The sequence below is a fragment of the Hyla sarda genome, unplaced genomic scaffold (assembly GCF_029499605.1).
Source record: "Hyla sarda isolate aHylSar1 unplaced genomic scaffold, aHylSar1.hap1 scaffold_2349, whole genome shotgun sequence".
Taxonomy (NCBI): Eukaryota; Metazoa; Chordata; class Amphibia; order Anura; family Hylidae; genus Hyla; species Hyla sarda.
In genome coordinates this window covers 1-21,894 of record NW_026609031.1, presented here as the reverse complement: position 1 = coordinate 21,894, position 21,894 = coordinate 1, and the positions used below count along the sequence as shown (strand labels likewise).

At 50.5% G+C, this 21,894-nt stretch overlaps 1 protein-coding gene across 1 annotated transcript in view; it reads left to right on the top strand.

The window, feature by feature from the left end:
* Nucleotides 1–17,213, top strand: part of TRAPPC10 (trafficking protein particle complex subunit 10) — a gene marked incomplete at both ends in the record, with an annotated part of 29,088 nt that extends 11,875 nt beyond the window's left edge. The window contains 8 exon segments of the mRNA XM_056553072.1: nt 1,021–1,216; nt 2,527–2,638; nt 4,172–4,419; nt 13,673–13,819; nt 15,461–15,575; nt 15,651–15,727; nt 15,808–15,899; nt 17,073–17,213. Of these exon segments, the coding sequence (XP_056409047.1) occupies nt 1,021–1,216; nt 2,527–2,638; nt 4,172–4,419; nt 13,673–13,819; nt 15,461–15,575; nt 15,651–15,727; nt 15,808–15,899; nt 17,073–17,213 (1,128 nt within the window).
* Nucleotides 17,214–21,894: the final 4,681 nt, after the last annotated feature.

The following is a 21,894-nucleotide window of genomic DNA, read 5'->3' as shown; positions in this document are numbered from 1 at the left end:
GGTGGATCCTCTGAGGTTGTGACTTGTGTAGGTGCATGGTGCTGGTGGATCCTCTGAGGTTGTGACTTGTGTTGTCTAGGTGCATGGTGCTGGTGGACCCTCTGAGGTTGTGACTTGTGTTGTCTAGGTGCATGGTGCTGGTGGATCCTCTGAGGTTGTGACTTGTGTAGGTGCATGGTGCTGGTGGATCCTCTGAGGTTGTGACTTGTGTTGTGTAGGTGCATGGTGCTGGTGGATCCTCTGAGGTTGTGACTTGTGTAGGTGCATGGTGCTGGTGGATCCTCTGAGGTTGTGACTTGTGTTGTCTAGGTGCATGGTGCTGGTGGATCCTCTGAGGTTGTGACTTGTTGTGTAGGTGCATGGTGCTGGTGGATCCTCTGAGGTTGTGACTTGTGTCGTGTAGGTGCATGGTGCTGGTGGCCCCTCTGAGGTTGTGACTTGTGTCGTGTAGGTGCATGGTGCTGGTGGACCCTCTGAGGTTGTGACTTGTGTTGTGTAGGTGCATGGTGCTGGTGGATCCTCTGAGGTTGTGACTTGTGTTGTGTAGGTGCATGGTGCTGGTGGATCCTCTGAGGTTGTGACTTGTGTCGTGTAGGTGCATGGTGCTGGTGGATCCTCTGAGGTTGTGACTTGTTGTGTAGGTGCATGGTGCTGGTGGATCCTCTGAGGTTGTGACTTGTGTCGTGTAGGTGCATGGTGCTGGTGGCCCCTCTGAGGTTGTGACTTGTGTCGTGTAGGTGCATGGTGCTGGTGGACCCTCTGAGGTTGTGACTTGTGTTGTGTAGGTGCATGGTGCTGGTGGATCCTCTGAGGTTGTGACTTGTGTTGTGTAGGTGCATGGTGCTGGTGGATCCTCTGAGGTTGTGACTTGTGTCGTGTAGGTGCATGGTGCTGGTGGATCCTCTGAGGTTGTGACTTGTGTTGTGTAGGTGCATGGTGCTGGTGGATCCTCTGAGGTTGTGACTTGTGTAGGTGCATGGTGCTGGTGGATCCTCTGAGGTTGTGACTTGTGTTGTCTAGGTGCATGGTGCTGGTGGACCCTCTGAAGGAAACGTCCCGCTCCCAGGAGTCCTGGTCCCTCTTCCTGTCTAAGCTGCGGACTTTGCTTCTCACTTCCTTCACCCGTAACCTGGGACACTTTGAAGACGACATGAGAACGCTGCGAGAGAAGAGGACGGAGCCCGGCTGGAGCTTCTGCGACTACTTCATGGTGCAGGTGGGTGACATTGTCTGTTCTGGCCTCTTGTTACAGATCTACACAATGTGTCCTGTCGGGGAGGTCAAAGGTCGCTGCTCCTCATAGAGTTCAGAGTCCTCCCTGACCTGAGTGTTCGTGTCTTATGGGGGTCCGCCTTCCCTGTGATTCCTCGCTCTACACTGGGGGTCACAATGAGACCTCCACATAATGTTCCCTCTAACCTCATGGGGGTCACGATGAGACCTCCACATAATGTTCCCTCCAGCCTCATGGGGGTCACGATGAGACCTCCAGATAATGTTCCCTCCAGCCTCATGGGGGTCACGATGAGACCTCCACATAATGTTCCCTCCAACCTCATGGGGGTCACGATGAGACCTCCACATAACTTTACCTCCAGCCTCATGGGGGTCACAATGAGACCTCCACATAACTTTACCTCCAGCCTCATGGGGGTCACGATGAGACCTACACATAATATTCCCTCCAGCCTCATGGGGGTCACGATGAGACCTACACATAATATTCCCTCCAGCCTCATGGGGGTCACGATGAGACCTACACATAATATTCCCTCCAGCCTCATGGGGGTCACGATGAGACCTCCACATAACTTTACCTCCAGCCTCATGGGGGTCACGATGAGACCTACACATAATATTCCCTCCAGCCTCATGGGGGTCACGATGAGACCTCCACATAATGTTCCCTCCAACCTCATGGGGGTCACGATGAGACCTCCACATAACTTTACCTCCAGCCTCATGGGGGTCACGGTGAGACCTACACATAATATTCCCTCCAGCCTCATGGGGGTCACGATGAGACCTACACATAATATTCCCTCCAGCCTCATGGGGGTCACGATGAGACCTCCAGATAATGTTCCCTCCAGCCTCATGGGGGTCACGATGAGACCTCCAGATAATGTTTCCTCCAGCCTCATGGGGGTCACGATGAGACCTCCAGATAATGTTTCCTCCAGCCTCATGGGGGTCACGGTGAGACCTCCAGATAATGTTCCCTCCAACCTCATGGGGGTCACGGTGAGACCTCCACATAACTTTACCTCCAGCCTCATGGGGGTCACGGTGAGACCTCCACATAACTTTACCTCCAGCCTCATGGGGGTCACGGTGAGACCTCCACATAACTTTACCTCCAGCCTCATGGGGGTCACGGTGAGACCTCCACATAACTTTACCTCCAGCCTCATGGGGGTCACGGTGAGACCTCCACATAACTTTACCTCCAGCCTCATGGGGGTCACGGTGAGACCTCCACATAACTTTACCTCCAGCCTCACGGCCTCTTCTTCTTCCCCACAGGAGGAGTTGGCCTTTGTCTTTGAGATGTTGCAGCAGTTTGAAGACGCTTTGGTCCAGTATGATGAGCTGGACGCCCTCTTCTCCCAGTATGTGCTGAACTTTGGCGCAGGCGGTGAGTACCCTGGATTGGGGTCTGTATATATGTCCTCTCCATGTTTGTGTCCACAAGTGATGTCCGCCAGGACTCTGTATACCCTGAGGTCTCACACCCCGGTGTCCTGTGGGTCAGGGCCCCTCTCTTGTCCCCCCCCCCATTGGTCACTGTGATGTCCCCCAGGACTCTGTATACCCTGAGGTCTCACACCCCGGTGTCCTGTGGGTCAGGGCCCCTCTCTTGTCCCCCCCCCCCCATTGGTCACTGTGATGTCCCCCAGGACTCTGTATACCCTGAGGTCTCGCACCCCGGTGTCCTGTGGGTCAGGGCCCCTCTCTTCCCCCCCATTGGTCACTGTGATGTCCCCCAGGACTCTGTATACCCTGAGCTCTCACACCCCGGTGTCCTGTGGGTCAGGGCCCCTCTCTTGTCTCCCCCCCCCCATTGGTCACTGTGATGTCCCCCAGGACTCTGTATACCCTGAGGTCTCGCACCCCGGTGTCCTGTGGGTCAGGGCCCCTCTCTTGTTCCCCCCCCCCCCCCCCCCCCATTGGTCACTGTGATGTCCCCCAGTACTCTGTATACCCTGAGCTCTCACACCCCGGTGTCCTGTGGGTCAGGGCCCCTCTCTTGTCTCCCCCCCCCCATTGGTCACTGTGATGTCCCCCAGGACTCTGTATACCCTGAGCTCTCACACCCCGGTGTCCTGTGGGTCAGGGCCCCTCTCTTGTTTCCCCCCCCCCCCCCCCCCCCCATTGGTCACTGTGATGTCCCCCAGTACTCTGTATACCCTGAGCTCTCACACCCCGGTGTCCTGTGGGTCAGGGCCCCTCTCTTGTTCTCCCCCCCCCCCCCATTGGTCACTGTGATGTCCCCCAGTACTCTGTATACCCTGAGCTCTCACACCCCGGTGTCCTGTGGGTCAGGGCCCCTCTCTTGTCCCCCCCATTGGTCACTGTGATGTCCCCCAGGACTCTGTATACCCTGAGGTCTTGCACCCCAGTGTCCTGTGGGTCAGGGCCCCTCTCTTGTCCCCCCCCCCCCATTGGTCACTGTGATGTCCCCCAGGACTCTGTATACCCTGAGCTCTCACACCCCGGTGTCCTGTGGGTCAGGGCCCCTCTCTTGTCCCCCCCCCCATTGGTCACTGTGATGTCCCCCAGGACTCTGTATACCCTGAGCTCTCACACCCCGGTGTCCTGTGGGTCAGGGCCCCTCTCTTGTCCCCCCCCCCCCCCCATTGGTCACTGTGATGTCCCCCAGGACTCTGTATACCCTGAGCTCTCACACCCCGGTGTCCTGTGGGTCAGGGCCCCTCTCTTCCCCCCCATTGGTCACTGTGATGTCCCCAAGGACTCTGTATACCCTGAGCTCTCACACCCCGGTGTCCTGTGGGTCAGGGCCCCTCTCTTCCCCCCCCCCCCCCCCCCCATTGGTCACTGTGATGTCCCCAAGGACTCTGTATACCCTGAGCTCTCACACCCCGGTGTCCTGTTGGTCGGGTGGGTCCCCTCTCTTGTCCCCCCATTGGTCACTGATGTTCCCTTCCAGATGGGGCCAATTGGCTGAGTTCCTTCTGTCAGCCGGTGCAGAGCTGGGATGGTCTCACCTTACGGAAGCCGATTGACATGGAGAAACGAGACCTGATCCAGCGCCGTCGAGCCAACCTGCTGGAGCTGCGCAGCTACCTGTTCTCCCGACAGTGCACCCTGCTCCTCTTCCTGCAGAGACCCTGGGAGGTGGCGGGACGGGCCCTGGAGCTGCTTCATAACTGTGTGCAGGAGCTGCGACTGCTGGAGGTGAGCGGCCACGTATACCGCCATGTATAGGTCATGTCATGTATAGGCCACGTATACCGCCAGGTATAGGTCATGTCATGTATAGGCCACGTATACCGCCATGTATAGGCCACATATACCGCCATGTATAGGTCATGTCATGTATAGGCCACGTATACCGCCATGTATAGGTCATGTCATGTATACCGCCATGTATAGGCCACGTATACCGCCATGTATAGGTCATGTCATGTATAGGCCACGTATACCGCCAGGTATAGGTCATGTCATGTATAGGCCACGTATACCGCCATGTATAGGCCACGTATACCGCCATGTATAGGTCATGTCATGTATAGGCCACGTATACCGCCATGTATAGGTCATGTATAGGCCACGTATACCGCCAGGTATAGGTCATGTCATGTATAGGCCACATATACCGCCATGTATAGGTCATGTCATGTATAGGTCATGTATACCGCCATGTATAGGCCACGTATACCGCCATGTATAGGTCATGTCATGTATAGGCCACGTATACCGCCATGTATAGGTCATGTAATGTATAGGCCACGTATACCGCCATGTATAGGTCATGTATACCGCCATGTATAGGCCACGTATACCGCCATGTATACCGCCATGTATAGGCCACGTATACCGCCATGTATAGGTCATGTATAGGCCACGTATACCGCCATGTATAGGCCACGTATACCGCCATGTATAGGTCATGTCATGTATAGGCCACGTATACCGCCATGTATAGGCCACGTATACAGCCATGTATAGGCCACATATACCGCCATGTATAGGTCATGTCATGTATACCGCCATGTATAGGTCATGTATAGGCCACGTATACCACCATGTATAGGTCATGTCATGTATAGGCCACGTCATGTATAGGCCACGTATACCGCCATGTATAGGCCACATATACCGCCATGTATAGGCCACATATACCGCCATGTATAGGCCATGTCATGTATAGGCCACATATACCGCCATGTATAGGTCATGTCATGTATAGGCCACGTATACCGCCATGTATAGGCCACGTATACAGCCATGTATAGGTCATGTCATGTATAGGCCACGTATACCGCCATGTATAGGCCACATATACCGCCATGTATAGGTCATGTCATGTATAGGCCACGTATACCGCCATGTATAGGCCACATATACCACCATGTATAGGTCATGTCATGTATAGGCCACGTATACCACCATGTATAGGCCACGTATACAGCCATGTATAGGTCATGCCATGTATAGGCCACGTATACCGCCATGTATAGGCCACGTATACAGCCATGTATAGGTCAGGTCATGTCATGTATAGGCCACATATACCGCCATGTATAGGTCATGTCATGTATAGGCCACGTATACCACCATGTATAGGCCACGTATACAGCCATGTTTAGGTCAGGTCATGTCATGTATAGGCCACATATACCGCCATGTATAGGTCATGTCATGTATAGGCCACGTATACCGCCATGTATAGGTCATGTCATGTATACAGCCATGTATAGGTCATGTCATGTATAGGCCACGTATACCGCCAGGTATAGGTCATGTCATGTATAGGCCACTTATACCGCCATGTATAGGTCATGTCATGTATAGGCCACGTATACCGCCATGTATAGGTCATGTCATGTATAGGCCACGTATACCGCCATGTATAGGTCATGTCATGTATACCGCCATGTATAGGTCATGTCATGTATAGGCCACGTATACCGCCAGGTATAGGTCATGTCATGTATAGGCCACGTATACCGCCAGGTATAGGTCATGTCATGTATAGGCCACGTATACCGCCATGTATAGGTCATGTCATGTATAGGCCACGTATACCGCCATGTATAGGTCATGTCATGTATAGGCCACGTATACCGCCATGTATAGGTCATGTCATGTATACCGCCCATGTATAGGTCATGTCATGTATACCGCCATGTATAGGTCATGTCATGTATAGGCCACGTATACCGCCATGTATAGGCCACGTATACCGCCATGTATAGGTCATGTATAGGGCCACGTATACCGCCATGTATAGGTCATGTCATGTATAGGCCACGTATACCGCCAGGTATAGGTCATGTCATGTATAGGCCACGTATACCGCCATGTATAGGCCACATATACCGCCATGTATAGGTCATGTCATGTATAGGTCATGTATACCGCCATGTATAGGCCACGTATACCGCCATGTATAGGTCATGTCATGTATAGGCCACGTATACCTCCATGTATAGGTCATGTAATGTATAGGCCACGTATACCGCCATGTATAGGTCATGTCATGTATACCGCCATGTATAGGCCACGTATACCGCCATGTATAGGTCATGTCATGTATAGGCCACGTATACCGCCATGTATAGGCCACGTATACAGCCATGTATAGGTCAGGTCATGTATAGGCCACGTATACCGCCATGTATAGGTCATGTATACCGCCATGTATAGGCCACGTATACCGCCATGTATAGGTCATGTCATGTATAGGCCACGTATACCGCCATGTATAGGTCATGTCATGTATACCGCCATGTATAGGTCATGTCATGTATAGGCCACGTATACCGCCATGTATAGGCCACGTATACCGCCATGTATAGGTCATGTCATGTATAGGCCACGTATACTGCCATGTATAGGTCATGTCATTGTATAGGCCACGTATACCGCCAGGTATAGGTCATGTCATGTATAGGCCACGTAATACCGCCATGTATAGGCCACATATACCGCCATGTATAGGTCATGTCATGTATAGGTCATGTATACCGCCATGTATAGGCCACATATACTGCCATGTATAGGTCATGTCATGTATAGGCCACGTATACCGCCATGTATAGGCCACGTATACCGCCATGTATAGGCCACATATACCGCCATGTATAGGTCATGTCATGTATAGGCCACGTATACCACCATGTATAGGCCACGTATACAGCCATGTATAGGTCATGTATAGGCCACGTATACCGCCATGTATAGGCCACGTATACAGCCATGTATAGGTCAGGTCATGTCATGTATAGGCCACATATACCGCCATGTATAGGTCATGTCATGTATAGGCCACGTATACCGCCATGTATAGGCCACATATACCGCCATGTATAGGTCATGTCATGTATAGGTCATGTATACCGCCATGTATAGGCCACGTATACCGCCATGTATAGGTCATGTCATGTATAGGCCACGTATACCACCGATGTATAGGCCACGTATACAGCCATGTATAGGTCATGTATAGGCCACGTATACCGCCATGTATACCGCCATGTCATGTATAGGCCACGTATACCACCATGTATAGGCCACGTATACAGCCATGTATAGGTCATGTATAGGCCACGTATACCGCCATGTATAGGCCACGTATACAGCCATGTATAGGTCAGGTCATGTCATGTATAGGCCACATATACCGCCATGTATAGGTCATGTCATGTATAGGCCACGTATACCGCCATGTATAGGCCACATATACCGCCATGTATAGGTCATGTCATGTATAGGTCATGTATACCGCCATGTATAGGCCACATATACCGCCATGTATAGGTCATGTCATGTATAGGCCACGTATACCACCATGTATAGGCCACGTATACAGCCATGTATAGGTCATGTATAGGCCACGTATACCGCCATGTATAGGCCACGTATACAGCCATGTATAGGTCAGGTCATGTCATGTATAGGCCACATATACCGCCATGTATAGGTCATGTCATGTATAGGCCACGTATACCGCCATGTATAGGCCACATATACCGCCATGTATAGGTCATGTCATGTATAGGCCACGTATACCACCATGTATAGGCCACGTATACAGCCATGTTTAGGTCAGGGTCATGTCATGTATAGGCCACATATACCGCCATGTATAGGTCATGTCATGTATAGGCCACGTATACCGACATGTATAGGTCATGTCATGTATATGCCACATATGCTGCCATGTGTAGGCCTTATATACGGACTTGTATAGGCCACGCATACCGCCATGTATAGGCCACGTATATACCGCCATGTGTAAGTCCTTTCATGTTTAGGCCACGTATACTGCCATGTATAGGTCACATATACCACCATAGGCCACATATACCACAATGTATAGGTCATGTATAGGCCACGTATACCATCATGTATAGGTCATGTCATGTATAGGCCACGTATACCGCCATGTATAGGTCATGTCATGTATAGGCCACGTATACCGCCATGTATAGGCAACGTATACCGCCATGTATAGGTCATGTCATGTATAGGCTACATATACTGCCATGTATACCGCCATGTATAGGTCATGGCATGTATAGGCCACGTATACCGCCATGTATAGGTCATGTCATGTATAGGCTACATATACTGCCATGTATACCGCCATGTATAGGTCATGGCATGTATAGGCCACGTATACCGCCATGTATAGGTCATGTCATGTATAGGCTACATATACTGCCATGTATAGGGCCATGTATACCCCCATGTATAGGTCATGTCATGTGTAGGCCATGTATACCGCCATGTATAGGTCATGTCATGTATAGGCTACATATACTGCCATGTATAGGCCATGTATACCCCCATGTATAGGTCATGTCATGTGTAGGCCATGTATACTGCCATGTATAGGTCATGTCATGTATAGGCCACGTATACCGCCATGTATAGGTCATGTCATGTATAGGCCACGTATACCGCCATGTATAGGTCATGTCATGTATAGGCCACGTATACCGCCATGTATAGGCAACGTATACCGCCATGTATAGGTCATGTCATGTATAGGCTACATATAACTGCCATGTATAGGCCATGTATACTGCCATGTATAGGTCATGGCATGTATAGGCCACGTATACCGCCATGTATAGGTCATGTCATGTATAGGCTACATATACTGCCATGTATACGGCCAATGTATAGGTAATGTCATGTATAGGCCATGTATAGGTAATGTCATGTATAGGCCACGTATACCGCCATGTATAGGTCATGTCATGTATAGGCCATGTATACTGCCATGTATAGGTAATGTCATGTATAGGCACACGTATACTGCCATGTATAGGTAATGTCATGTATAGGCCACGTATACCGCCATGTATAGGTAATGTCATGTATAGGCCACGTATACTGCCATGTATAGACCACGTATACCGCCATGTATAGGTAATTTCATGTATAGGCCATGTATACTGCCATGTATAGGTAATGTCATGTATAGGCCACGCATACCGCCATGTATAGGTAATGTCATGTATAGGCCACGTATACTGCCATGTATAGGTCATGTCATGTATAGGCCACGTATACCGCCATGTATAGGTAATGTCATGTATAAGGCTACATATGCCGCCATGTATAGACCACGTATACCGCCATGTATAGGTAATGTCATGTATAGGCTACATATGCCGCCATGTATAGGTAATGTCATGTATAGGCTACATATACCGCCATGTATAGGTAATGTCATGTATAGGCTACATATGCCGCCATGTATAGACCATGTATACCGCCATGTATAGGTCATGTCATGTATAGGCCACGTATACCGCCATGTATAGGTAATGTCATGTATAGGCCACGTATACCGCCATGTATAGGTCATGTCATGTATAGGCCACGTATACCGCCATGTATAGGCCACGTATACCGCCATGTATAGGTCATGTCATGTATAGGCCACGTATACCGCCATGTATAGGTCATGTCATGTATAGGCCACGTATACCGCCATGTATAGGTCATGTCATGTATAGGCCACATATACTGCCATGTATAGGTCATGTCATGTATAGGCCACGTATACCGCCATGTATAGGCCACGTATACCGCCATGTATAGGCCACATATACCGCCATGTATAGGTCATGTCATGTATAGGCCACGTATACCACCATGTATAGGCCACGTATACAGCCATGTATAGGTCATGTATAGGCCACGTATACCGCCATGTATAGGCCACGTATACAGCCATGTATAGGTCAGGTCATGTCATGTATAGGCCACATATACCGCCATGTATAGGTCATGTCATGTATAGGCCACGTATACCGCCATGTATAGGCCACATATACCGCCATGTATAGGTCATGTCATGTATAGGCCACGTATACCACCATGTATAGGCCACGTATACAGCCATGTTTAGGTCAGGTCATGTCATGTATAGGCCACATATACCGCCATGTATAGGTCATGTCATGTATAGGCCACGTATACCACCATGTATAGGCCACGTATACAGCCATGTATAGGTCAGGTCATGTCATGTGTAGGCCACATATACCGCCATGTATAGGTCATGTTATGTATAGGCCACGTATACCGCCATGTATAGGTCATGTTATGTATAGGCCACATATACCGCCATGTATAGGTCATGTCATGTATAGGCCACATATACCGCCATGTATAGGTCATGTCATGTATAGGCCATGTATACCGCCATGTATAGGTCATGTCATGTATAGGCCACGTATACCGCCATGTATAGGTCATGTATACCGCTGTTTATAGGCCACGTATACCGCCACGTATAGGTCATGTCATGTATAGGCCACGTATACCGCCATGTATAGGTCATGTCATGTATAGGCCACGTATACCGCCATGTATAGGTAATGTCATGTATAGGCCACGTATACCGACATGTATAGGTCATGTCATGTATATGCCACATATGCTGCCATGTGTAGGCCTTATATACGGACTTGTATAGGCCACGCATACCGCCATGTATAGGCCACGTATATACCGCCATGTGTAAGTCCTTTCATGTTTAGGCCACGTATACTGCCATGTATAGGTCACATATACCACCATAGGCCACATATACCACAATGTATAGGTCATGTATAGGCCACGTATACCATCATGTATAGGTCATGTCATGTATAGGCCACGTATACCGCCATGTATAGGTCATGTCATGTATAGGCCACGTATACCGCCATGTATAGGCAACGTATACCGCCATGTATAGGTCATGTCATGTATAGGCTACATATACTGCCATGTATACCGCCATGTATAGGTCATGGCATGTATAGGCCACGTATACCGCCATGTATAGGTCATGTCATGTATAGGCCACGTATACCGCCATGTATAGGTCATGGCATGTATAGGCCACGTATACCGCCATGTATAGGTCATGTCATGTATAGGCTACATATACTGCCATGTATAGGCCATGTATACCCCCATGTATAGGTCATGTCATGTGTAGGCCATGTATACCGCCATGTATAGGTCATGTCATGTATAGGCTACATATACTGCCATGTATAGGCCATGTATACCCCCATGTATAGGTCATGTCATGTGTAGGCCATGTATACCGCCATGTATAGGTCATGTCATGTATAGGCCACGTATACCGCCATGTATAGGTCATGTCATGTATACCGCCATGTATAGGTAATGTCATGTATAGGCCACGTATACCGCCATGTATAGGTCATGTCATGTATAGGCCACGTATACCGCCATGTATAGGCAACGTATACCGCCATGTATAGGTCATGTCATGTATAGGCTACATATACTGCCATGTATAGGCCATGTATACTGCCATGTATAGGTCATGGCATGTATAGGCCACGTATACCGCCATGTATAGGTCATGTCATGTATAGGCTACATATACTGCCATGTATACGGCCATGTATAGGTAATGTCATGTATAGGCCATGTATAGGTAATGTCATGTATACCGCCATGTATAGGTCATGTCATGTATAGGCCATGTATACTGCCATGTATAGGTAATGTCATGTATAGGCCACGTATACCGCCATGTATAGGTAATGTCATGTATAGGCCATGTATACTGCCATGTATAGGTAATGTCATGTATAGGCCACGTATACCGCCATGTATAGGTAATGTCATGTATAGGCCACGTATACTGCCATGTATAGACCACGTATACCGCCATGTATAGGTAATTTCATGTATAGGCCATGTATACTGCCATGTATAGGTAATGTCATGTATAGGCCACGCATACCGCCATGTATAGGTCATGTCATGTATAGGCCACGTATACCGCCATGTATAGGTAATGTCATGTATAGGCTACATATGCCGCCATGTATAGACCACGTATACCGCCATGTATAGGTAATGTCATGTATAGGCTACATATGCCGCCATGTATAGACCATGTATACCGCCATGTATAGGTCATGTCATGTATAGGCCACGTATACCGCCATGTATAGGTAATGTCATGTATAGGCCACGTATACCGCCATGTATAGGTAATTTCATGTATAGGCCATGTATACTGCCATGTATAGGTAATGTCATGTATAGGCCACGTATACCGCCATGTATAGGTAATTTCATGTATAGGCCATGTATACTGCCATGTATAGGTAATGTCATGTATAGGCCACGTATACCGCCATGTATAGGTAATTTCATGTATAGGCCATGTATACTGCCATGTATAGGTAATGTCATGTATAGGCCACGTATACCGCCATGTATAGGTAATGTCATGTATAGGCCACGTATACTGCCATGTATAGGTAATGTCATGTATAGGCTACATATACCGCCATGTATAGGTAATGTCATGTATAGACCACGTATACCGCCATGTATAGGTAATGTCATGTATAGGCTACATATGCCGCCATGTATAGACCATGTATACCGCCATGTATAGGTCATGTCATGTATAGGCCACGTATACCGCCATGTATAGGTAATGTCATGTATAGGCTACATATGCCGCCATGTATAGACCATGTATACCGCCATGTATAGGCCACGCATACCGCCATGTATAGGACATGTCATGTATAGGCCACGTATACTGCCATGTATAGGTAATGTCATGTATAGGCCACGTATACTGCCATGTATAGGTCATGTATAGGCCACGTATACTGCCATGTATAGGTCATGTCATAGGCCACGTATACCGCCATGTATAGGTAATGTCATGTATAGGCTACATATGCCGCCATGTATAGACCATGTATACCGCCATGTATAGGTAATGTCATGTATAGGCCACGTATACCGCCATGTATAGGTCATGTCATGTATAGGCTACATATACCGCCATGTATAGGCCACGTATAATGCCATATATGCCGTCATGTGTAGGTCATGTCATATATAGGTTATATATATATACCGCCAAGATGTCTTTGTAATGCTAAAGGCTTCTGTACATGTGATCCTGAAGGTGTCCGTCCCCCCGGGGGCCCTGGACTGTTGGGTGTTCCTGAGCTGCCTGGAAGTTCTGCAGAGGATTGAAGGCTGCTGTGAGAGGGCGCAGATCGAGGCCAATGTCTCCCACATGGTGGGGCTGTGGAGCTATGCCACCGAGAAGGTCAGTCTGATGTGTGTGGGGGAAGGTGGAGGCCGGTGTGATGTGGGGGGTCTCTGTATGAGGTTGTGGGGGAGGCCGGTGTGATGTGGGGGGGTCTCTGTATGAGGTTGTGGTGGAGGCTGGTGTGATGTGGGGGTCTCTGTATGAGGTTGTGGGGGAGGCCGGTGTGATGTGGGGGGGGGTCTCTGTATGAGGTTGTGGGGGAGGTCGGTGTGATGTGGGGGGTCTCTGTATGAGGTTGTGGTGGAGGTCGGTGTGATGTGGGGGGGTCTCTGTATGAGGTTGTGGGGGAGGTCGGTGTGATGTGGGGGGTCTCTGTATGAGGTTGTGGTGGAGGTCGGTGTGATGTGGGGGGGTCTCTGTATGAGGTTGTGGGGGAGGCTGGTGATGTGGGGGTCTCTGTATGAGGTTGTGGGGGAGGCCGGTGTGATGTGGGGGGGGGTCTCTGTATGAGGTTGTGGGGGAGGTCGGTGTGATGTGGGGGTCTCTGTATGAGGTTGTGGGGGAGGTCGGTGTGATGTGGGGGTCTCTGTATGAGGTTGTGGTGGAGGTCGGTGTGATGTGGGGGTCTCTGTATGAGGTTGTGGGGGAGGCTGGTGGGATGTGGAGGTCTCTGTATGAGGTTGTGGGGGAGGCCGGTGTGATGTGGAGGTCTCTGTATGAGGTTGTGGTGGAGGCTGGTGTGATGTGGGGGTCGCTGTATGAGGTTGTGGGGGAGGCTGGTGTTATGTGGGGGTCTCTGTATGAGGTTGTGGTGGAGGTCGGTGTGATGTGGGGGTCTCTGTATGAGGTTGTGGGGGAGGCTGGTGGGATGTGGAGGTCTCTGTATGAGGTTGTGGGGGAGGCTGGTGTGATGTGGAGGTCTCTGTATGAGGTTGTGGGGGAGGCTGGTGTGATGTGGAGGTCGCTGTATGAGGTTGTGGGGGAGGCTGGTGTGATGTGGAGGGCGCTGTATGAGGTTGTGGAGGAGGCTGGTGTTATGTCGGGGTCGCTGTATGAGGTTGTGGGGGAGGCCGGTGTTATGTCGGGGTCGCTGTATGAGGTTGTGGGGGAGGCCGGTGTGATGTGGGGGTCACTGTATGAGGTTTTGGGGGAGGCTGGTGTTATGTCGGGGTCGCTGTATGAGGTTGTGGGGGAGGCTGGTGTGATGTGGGGGTCACTGTATGAGGTTTTGGGGGAGGCTGGTGTTATGTCGGGGTCGCTGTATGAGGTTGTGGGGGAGGCCGGTGTGATGTGGGGGTCACTGTATGAGGTTTTGGGGGAGGCTGGTGTTATGTCGGGGTCGCTGTATGAGGTTGTGGGGGAGGCCGGTGTGATGTGGGGGTCACTGTATGAGGTTTTGGGGAGGCTGGTGTTATGTCGGGGTCGCTGTATGAGGTTGTGGGGGAGGCCGGTGTGATGTGGGGGTCACTGTATGAGGTTGTGGGGGAGGCCGGTGTGATGTGGGGGTCACTGTATGAGGTTGTGGGGGAGGCCGGTGTGATGTGGGGGTCGCTGTATGAGGTTGTGGGGGAGGCTGGTGTTATGTCGGGGTCGCTGTATGAGGTTGTGGGGGAGGCCGGTGTGATGTGGGGGTCACTGTATGAGGTTGTGGGGGAGGCCGGTGTCATTTGGTCATCTGACTGACCCGTTCCCTTGTAGCTGCAGGCCCTGGGATCCCTGTGTGGTCTGGTGTCGGAGTCCGGCCCTTGCTCGGAGGACCTGCAGAGGACGGTGGACCTACTGGCGGGTTTAGGAGCAGAGAGGCCAGAGACGGGTGAGGGGTCGGGGGTCAGGGGGTGGGGCGATCCTCTTGCTTTTCCATTGTGTTTATGTCTTGTCTCTTCCACAGCGAACACGGCTCAGAGTCCATACAAGAAGCTGCAGGAGGCGCTGTCCTCAGAGGACTCCTTTGAAAAGCATTACCTGGTGAGGGCACCGTGCAGGACGACGCCCACTGACCCCGCCCCCCGGACCCCCACTCACTGATACCCTCTGTGTCTCTGCAGGACCTGGCACACGCCACTATAGACATGTACAGCAGCATCGGGAGGAGCCGATCCGCCAAACTGCTGGGGAAGAACCTGGCCGACTTCTACATGTAACTGCTGTGCCCTAATATTCTCTACACCCCAAAGTATTGTACCCCACAATATTCTCTACACCCAAATGTATTGTACATCCCAATATTCTCTGCACCCAAATGTATTGTACACCCCAATATTCTCTACACCCAAATGTATTGTACACCCCAATATTCTCTACACCCAAATGTATTGTACATCCCAATATTCTCTACACCCCAATGTATTGTACGCCCCAATATTCTCTACACCCAAATGTATTGTACATCCCAATATTCTCTACACCCAAATGTATTGTACACCCCAATATTCTCTACACCCAAATGTATTGTACACCCCAATATTCTCTACACCCAAATGTATTGTACACCCCAATATTCTCTACACCCAAATGTATTGTACACCCCAATATTCTCTACACCCAAATGTATTGTACACCACAATATTCTCTACACCCAAATGTATTGTACACCCCAATATTCTCTACACCCAAATGTATTGTACACCCCAATATTCTCTACACCCAAATGTATTGTACACCCCAATATTCTCTACACCCAAATGTATTGTACACCACAATATTCTCTACACCCAAATGTATTGTACACCACAATATTCTCTACACCCAAATGTATTGTACACCCCAATATTCTCTACACCCAAATGTATTGTACACCCCAATATTCTCTACACCCAAATGTATTGTACACCCCAATATTCTCTACACCCAAATGTATTGTACACCCCAATATTCTCTACACCCCAATGTATTGTACACCCCAATGTATTGTACACCCCAATATTCTCTACACCCAAATGTATTGTACACCCCAATATTCTCTACACCCCAATATTCTCTACACACCAATGTATTGTACACCCCAATATTCTCTACACCCCAATATTCTCTACACCCCAATAGTCTCTACACCCCAATAGTCTCTACACCCCAATAGTCTCTACACCCCAATAGTCTCTACACCCCAATATTCTCCACACCCCAATGTATCTTACACCTGATCATCACCCTAGTTTTCTCTACATCCTGCCCCCTGCTCCTGGTGGTCTTCCGCCCCTAATCGTCTTGTGCTGTAGGCCCCCGTTATGAATGTTGGGGGGCAGGGACCGTTCCTGTCTTGTCTGGATGGGGGGGGTCAGGGCAGGTTTTTACTCCTTTTTTCTCTCTCCAGGAAGAAGTCTCAGCCACAGAAGGCAGAACCCTATTTACAAGCAGCACTCCGCATGTACCAGATGGAGGGGTGGGCGCTGCCCCTCACCCACACCCGTAGACAGCTGGCAGAATGTCAGAAGCTGCTGGGGCAGACCGAGCCGTATCCTTCCTGCTGTCAGCCTGTAGTTTATATCGTGTCCCTGGTGTCCCTGTGGTATATATACATAGGTGTGAGGGGTAACTCCTCCTGCCCCTGGTGTCCCTGTGGTATATACATAGGTGTGAGGGGTAACTCCTCCTGCCCCTGGTGTCCCTGTGGTATATACATAGGTGTGAGGGGTAACTCCTCCTGCCCCTGGTGTCCCTGTGGTATATACATAGGTGTGAGGGATAACTCCTCCTGCCCCTGGTGTCCCTGTGGTATATACATAGGTGTGAGGGATAACTCCTCCTGCCCCTGGTGTCCCTGTGGTATATACATAGGTGTGAGGGGTAACTCCTCCTGCCCCTGGTGTCCCTGTGGTATATACATAGGTGTGAGGGGTAACTCCTCCTGCCCCTGGTGTCCCTGTGGTATATACATAGGTGTGAGGGGTAACTCCTCCTGCCCCTGGTGTCCCTGTGGTATATATACATAGGTGTGAGGGGTAACTCCTCCTGCCCCTGGTGTCCCTGTGGTATATATACATAGGTGTGAGGGGTAACTCCTCCTGCCCCTGGTGTCCCTGTGGTATATATACATAGGTGTGAGGGATAACTCCTCCTGCCCCTGGTGTCCCTGTGGTATATATACATAGGTGTGAGGGATAACTCCTCCTTCCCCTGGTGTCCCTGTGGTATATACATAGGTGTGAGGGATAACTCATCCTGCCCCTGGTGTCCCTGTGGTATATATACATAGGTGTGAGGGATAACTCCTCCTGCTCCTGGTGTCCCTGTGGTATATACATAGGTGTGAGGGGTAACTCCTCCTGCCCCTGGTGTCCCTGTGGTATATACATAGGTGTGAGGGGTAACTCCTCCTGCCCCTGGTGTCCCTGTGGTATATACATAGGTGTGAGGGGTAACTCCTCCTGCCCCTGGTGTCCCTGTGGTATATACATAGGTGTGAGGGGTAACTCCTCCTGCCCCTGGTGTCCCTGTGGTATATACATAGGTGTGAGGGATAACTCCTCCTGCCCCTGGTGTCCCTGTGGTATATACATAGGTGTGAGGGATAACTCCTCCTGCCCCTGGTGTCCCTGTGGTATATACATAGGTGTGAGGGGTAACTCCTCCTGCCCCTGGTGTCCCTGTGGTATATACATAGGTGTGAGGGGTAACTCCTCCTGCCCCTGGTGTCCCTGTGGTATATACATAGGTGTGAGGGGTAACTCCTCCTGCCCCTGGTGTCCCTGTGGTATATATACATAGGTGTGAGGGGTAACTCCTCCTGCCCCTGGTGTCCCTGTGGTATATATACATAGGTGTGAGGGGTAACTCCTCCTGCCCCTGGTGTCCCTGTGGTATATATACATAGGTGTGAGGGATAACTCCTCCTGCCCCTGGTGTCCCTGTGGTATATATACATAGGTGTGAGGGATAACTCCTCCTTCCCCTGGTGTCCCTGTGGTATATACATAGGTGTGAGGGATAACTCATCCTGCCCCTGGTGTCCCCTGTGGTATATATACATAGGTGTGAGGGATAACTCCTCCTGCTCCTGGTGTCCCTGTGGTATATACATAGGTGTGAGGGGTAACTCCTCCTGCCCCTGGTGTCCCTGTGGTATATACATAGGTGTGAGGGGTAACTCCTCCTGCCCCTGGTGTCCCTGTGGTATATACATAGGTGTGAGGGGTAACTCCTCCTGCCCCTGGTGTCCCTGTGGTATATATACATAGGTGTGAGGGGTAACTCCTCCTGCCCCTGGTGTCCCTGTGGTATATACATAGGTGTGAGGGGTAACTCCTCCTGCCCCTGGTGTCCCTGTGGTATATATACATAGGTGTGAGGGATAACTCCTCCTTCCCCTGGTGTCCCTGTGGTATATACATAGGTGTGAGGGATAACTCATCCTGCCCCTGGTGTCCCTGTGGTATATATACATAGGTGTGAGGGGTAACTCCTCCTTCCCCTGGTGTCCCTGTGGTATATACATAGGTGTGAGGGGTAACTCCTCCTTCCCCTGGTGTCCCTGTGGTATATATATAGGTGTGAGGGATAACTCCTCTGCCCCTGGTGTCCCTGTGGTATATACATAGATGTGAGGGATAACTCCTCCTGCCCCTGGTGTCCCTGTGGTATATACATAGGTGTGAGGGATAACTCCTCTGCCCCTGGTGTCCCTGTGGTATATACATAGGTGTGAGGGATAACTCCTCCTGCCCCTGGTGTCCCTGTGGTATATACATAGGTGTGGGGATAACTCCTCTGCCCCTGGTGTCCCTGTGGTATATACATAGATGTGAGGGATAACTCCTCCTGCCCCTGGTGTCCCTGTGGTATATACATAGGTGTGAGGGATAACTCCTCTGCCCCTGGTGTCCCTGTGGTATATACATAGGTGTGAGGGATAACTCCTCTGCCCCTGGTGTCCCTGTGGTATATACATAGGTGTGAGGGGTAACTCCTCCTGCCCCTGGTGTCCCTGTGGTATATACATAGGTGTGAGGGATAACTCCTCCTGCTCCTGGTGTCCCTGTGGTATATACATAGATGTGAGGGATAACTCCTCTGCCCCTGGTGTCCCTGTGGTATATACATAGGTGTGAGGGGTAACTCCTCCTGCCCCTGGTGTCCCTGTGGTATATACATAGGTGTGAGGGATAACTCCTCCTTCCCCTGGTGTCCCTGTGGTATATATACATAGGTGTGAGGGATAACTCCTCCTGCCCCTGGTGTCCCTGTGGTATATACATAGATGTGAGGGATAACTCCTCCTGCCCCTGGTGTCCCTGTGGTATATACATAGGTGTGAGGGATAACTCCTCCTGCCCCTGGTGTCCCTGTGGTATATACATAGATGTGAGGGATAACTCCTCTGCCCCTGGTGTCCCTGTGGTATATACATAGGTGTGAGGGATAACTCCTCCTGCCCCTGGTGTCCCTGTGGTATATACATAGGTGTGAGGGGTAACTCCTCCTGCCCCTGGTGTCCCTGTGGTATATACATAGGTGTGAGGGGTAACTCCTCCTGCCCCTGGTGTCCCTGTGGTATATACATAGGTGTGAGGGATAACTCCTCCTGCCCCTGGTGTCCCTGTGGTATATACATAGGTGTGAGGGATAACTCCTCCTGCCCCTGGTGTCCCTGTGGTATATACATAGGTGTGAGGGGTAACTCCTCCTGCCCCTGGTGTCCCTGTGGTATATACATAGGTGTGAGGGGTAACTCCTCCTGCCCCTGGTGTCCCTGTGGTATATACATAGGTGTGAGGGGTAACTCCTCCTGCCCCTGGTGTCCCTGTGGTATATATACATAGGTGTGAGGGGTAACTCCTCCTGCCCCTGGTGTCCCTGTGGTATATACATAGGTGTGAGGGGTAACTCCTCCTGCCCCTGGTGTCCCTGTGGTATATATACATAGGTGTGAGGGATAACTCCTCCTTCCCCTGGTGTCCCTGTGGTATATACATAGGTGTGAGGGATAACTCATCCTGCCCCTGGTGTCCCTGTGGTATATATACATAGGTGTGAGGGGTAACTCCTCCTTCCCCTGGTGTCCCTGTGGTATATACATAGGTGTGAGGGGTAACTCCTCCTTCCCCTGGTGTCCCTGTGGTATATATATAGGTGTGAGGGATAACTCCTCCTGCCCCTGGTGTCCCTGTGGTATATACATAGGTGTGAGGGATAACTCATCCTGCCCCTGGTGTCCCTGTGGTATATACATAGGTGTGGGGATAACTCCTCCTGCCCCTGGTGTCCCTGTGGTATATACATAGGTGTGAGGGGTAACTCCTCTGCCCCTGGTGTCCCTGTGGTATATACATAGGTGTGAGGGATAACTCCTCCTGCCCCTGGTGTCCCTGTGGTATATACATAGGTGTGAGGGATAACTCCTCCTGCCCCTGGTGTCCCTGTGGTATATATATATAGGTGTGAGGGATAACTCCTCTGCCCCTGGTGTCCCTGTGGTATATACATAGGTGTGAGGGATAACTCCTCCTTCCCCTGGTGTCCCTGTGGTATATACATAGGTGTGGGGATAACTCCTCCTACCCCTGGTGTCCCTGTGGTATATATATAGGTGTGAGGGATAACTCCTCCTGCCCCTGGTGTCCCTGTGGTATATACATAGGTGTGAGGGGTAACTCCTCTGCCCCTGGTGTCCCTGTGGTATATACATAGGTGTGAGGGATAACTCCTGCCCCTGGTGTCCCTGTGGTATATACATAGGTGTGAGGGGTAACTCCTCTGCCCCTGGTGTCCCTGTGGTATATACATAGGTGTGAGGGATAACTCCTGCCCCTGGTGTCCCTGTGGTATATACATAGATGTGAGGGATAACTCCTCCTGCCCCTGGTGTCCCTGTGGTATATATATATAGGTGTGAGGGATAACTCCTCTGCCCCTGGTGTCCCTGTGGTATATACATAGGTGTGAGGGGTAACTCCTCCTGCCCCTGGTGTCCCTGTGGTATATACATAGGTGTGAGGGGTAACTCCTCCTGCCCCTGGTGTCCCTGTGGTATATACATAGGTGTGAGGGATAACTCCTCTGCCCCTGGTGTCCCTGTGGTATATACATAGGTGTGAGGGATAACTCCTCCTGCCCCTGGTGTCCCTGTGGTATATACATAGGTGTGAGGGGTAACTCCTCCTGCCCCTGGTGTCCCTGTGGTATATACATAGGTGTGA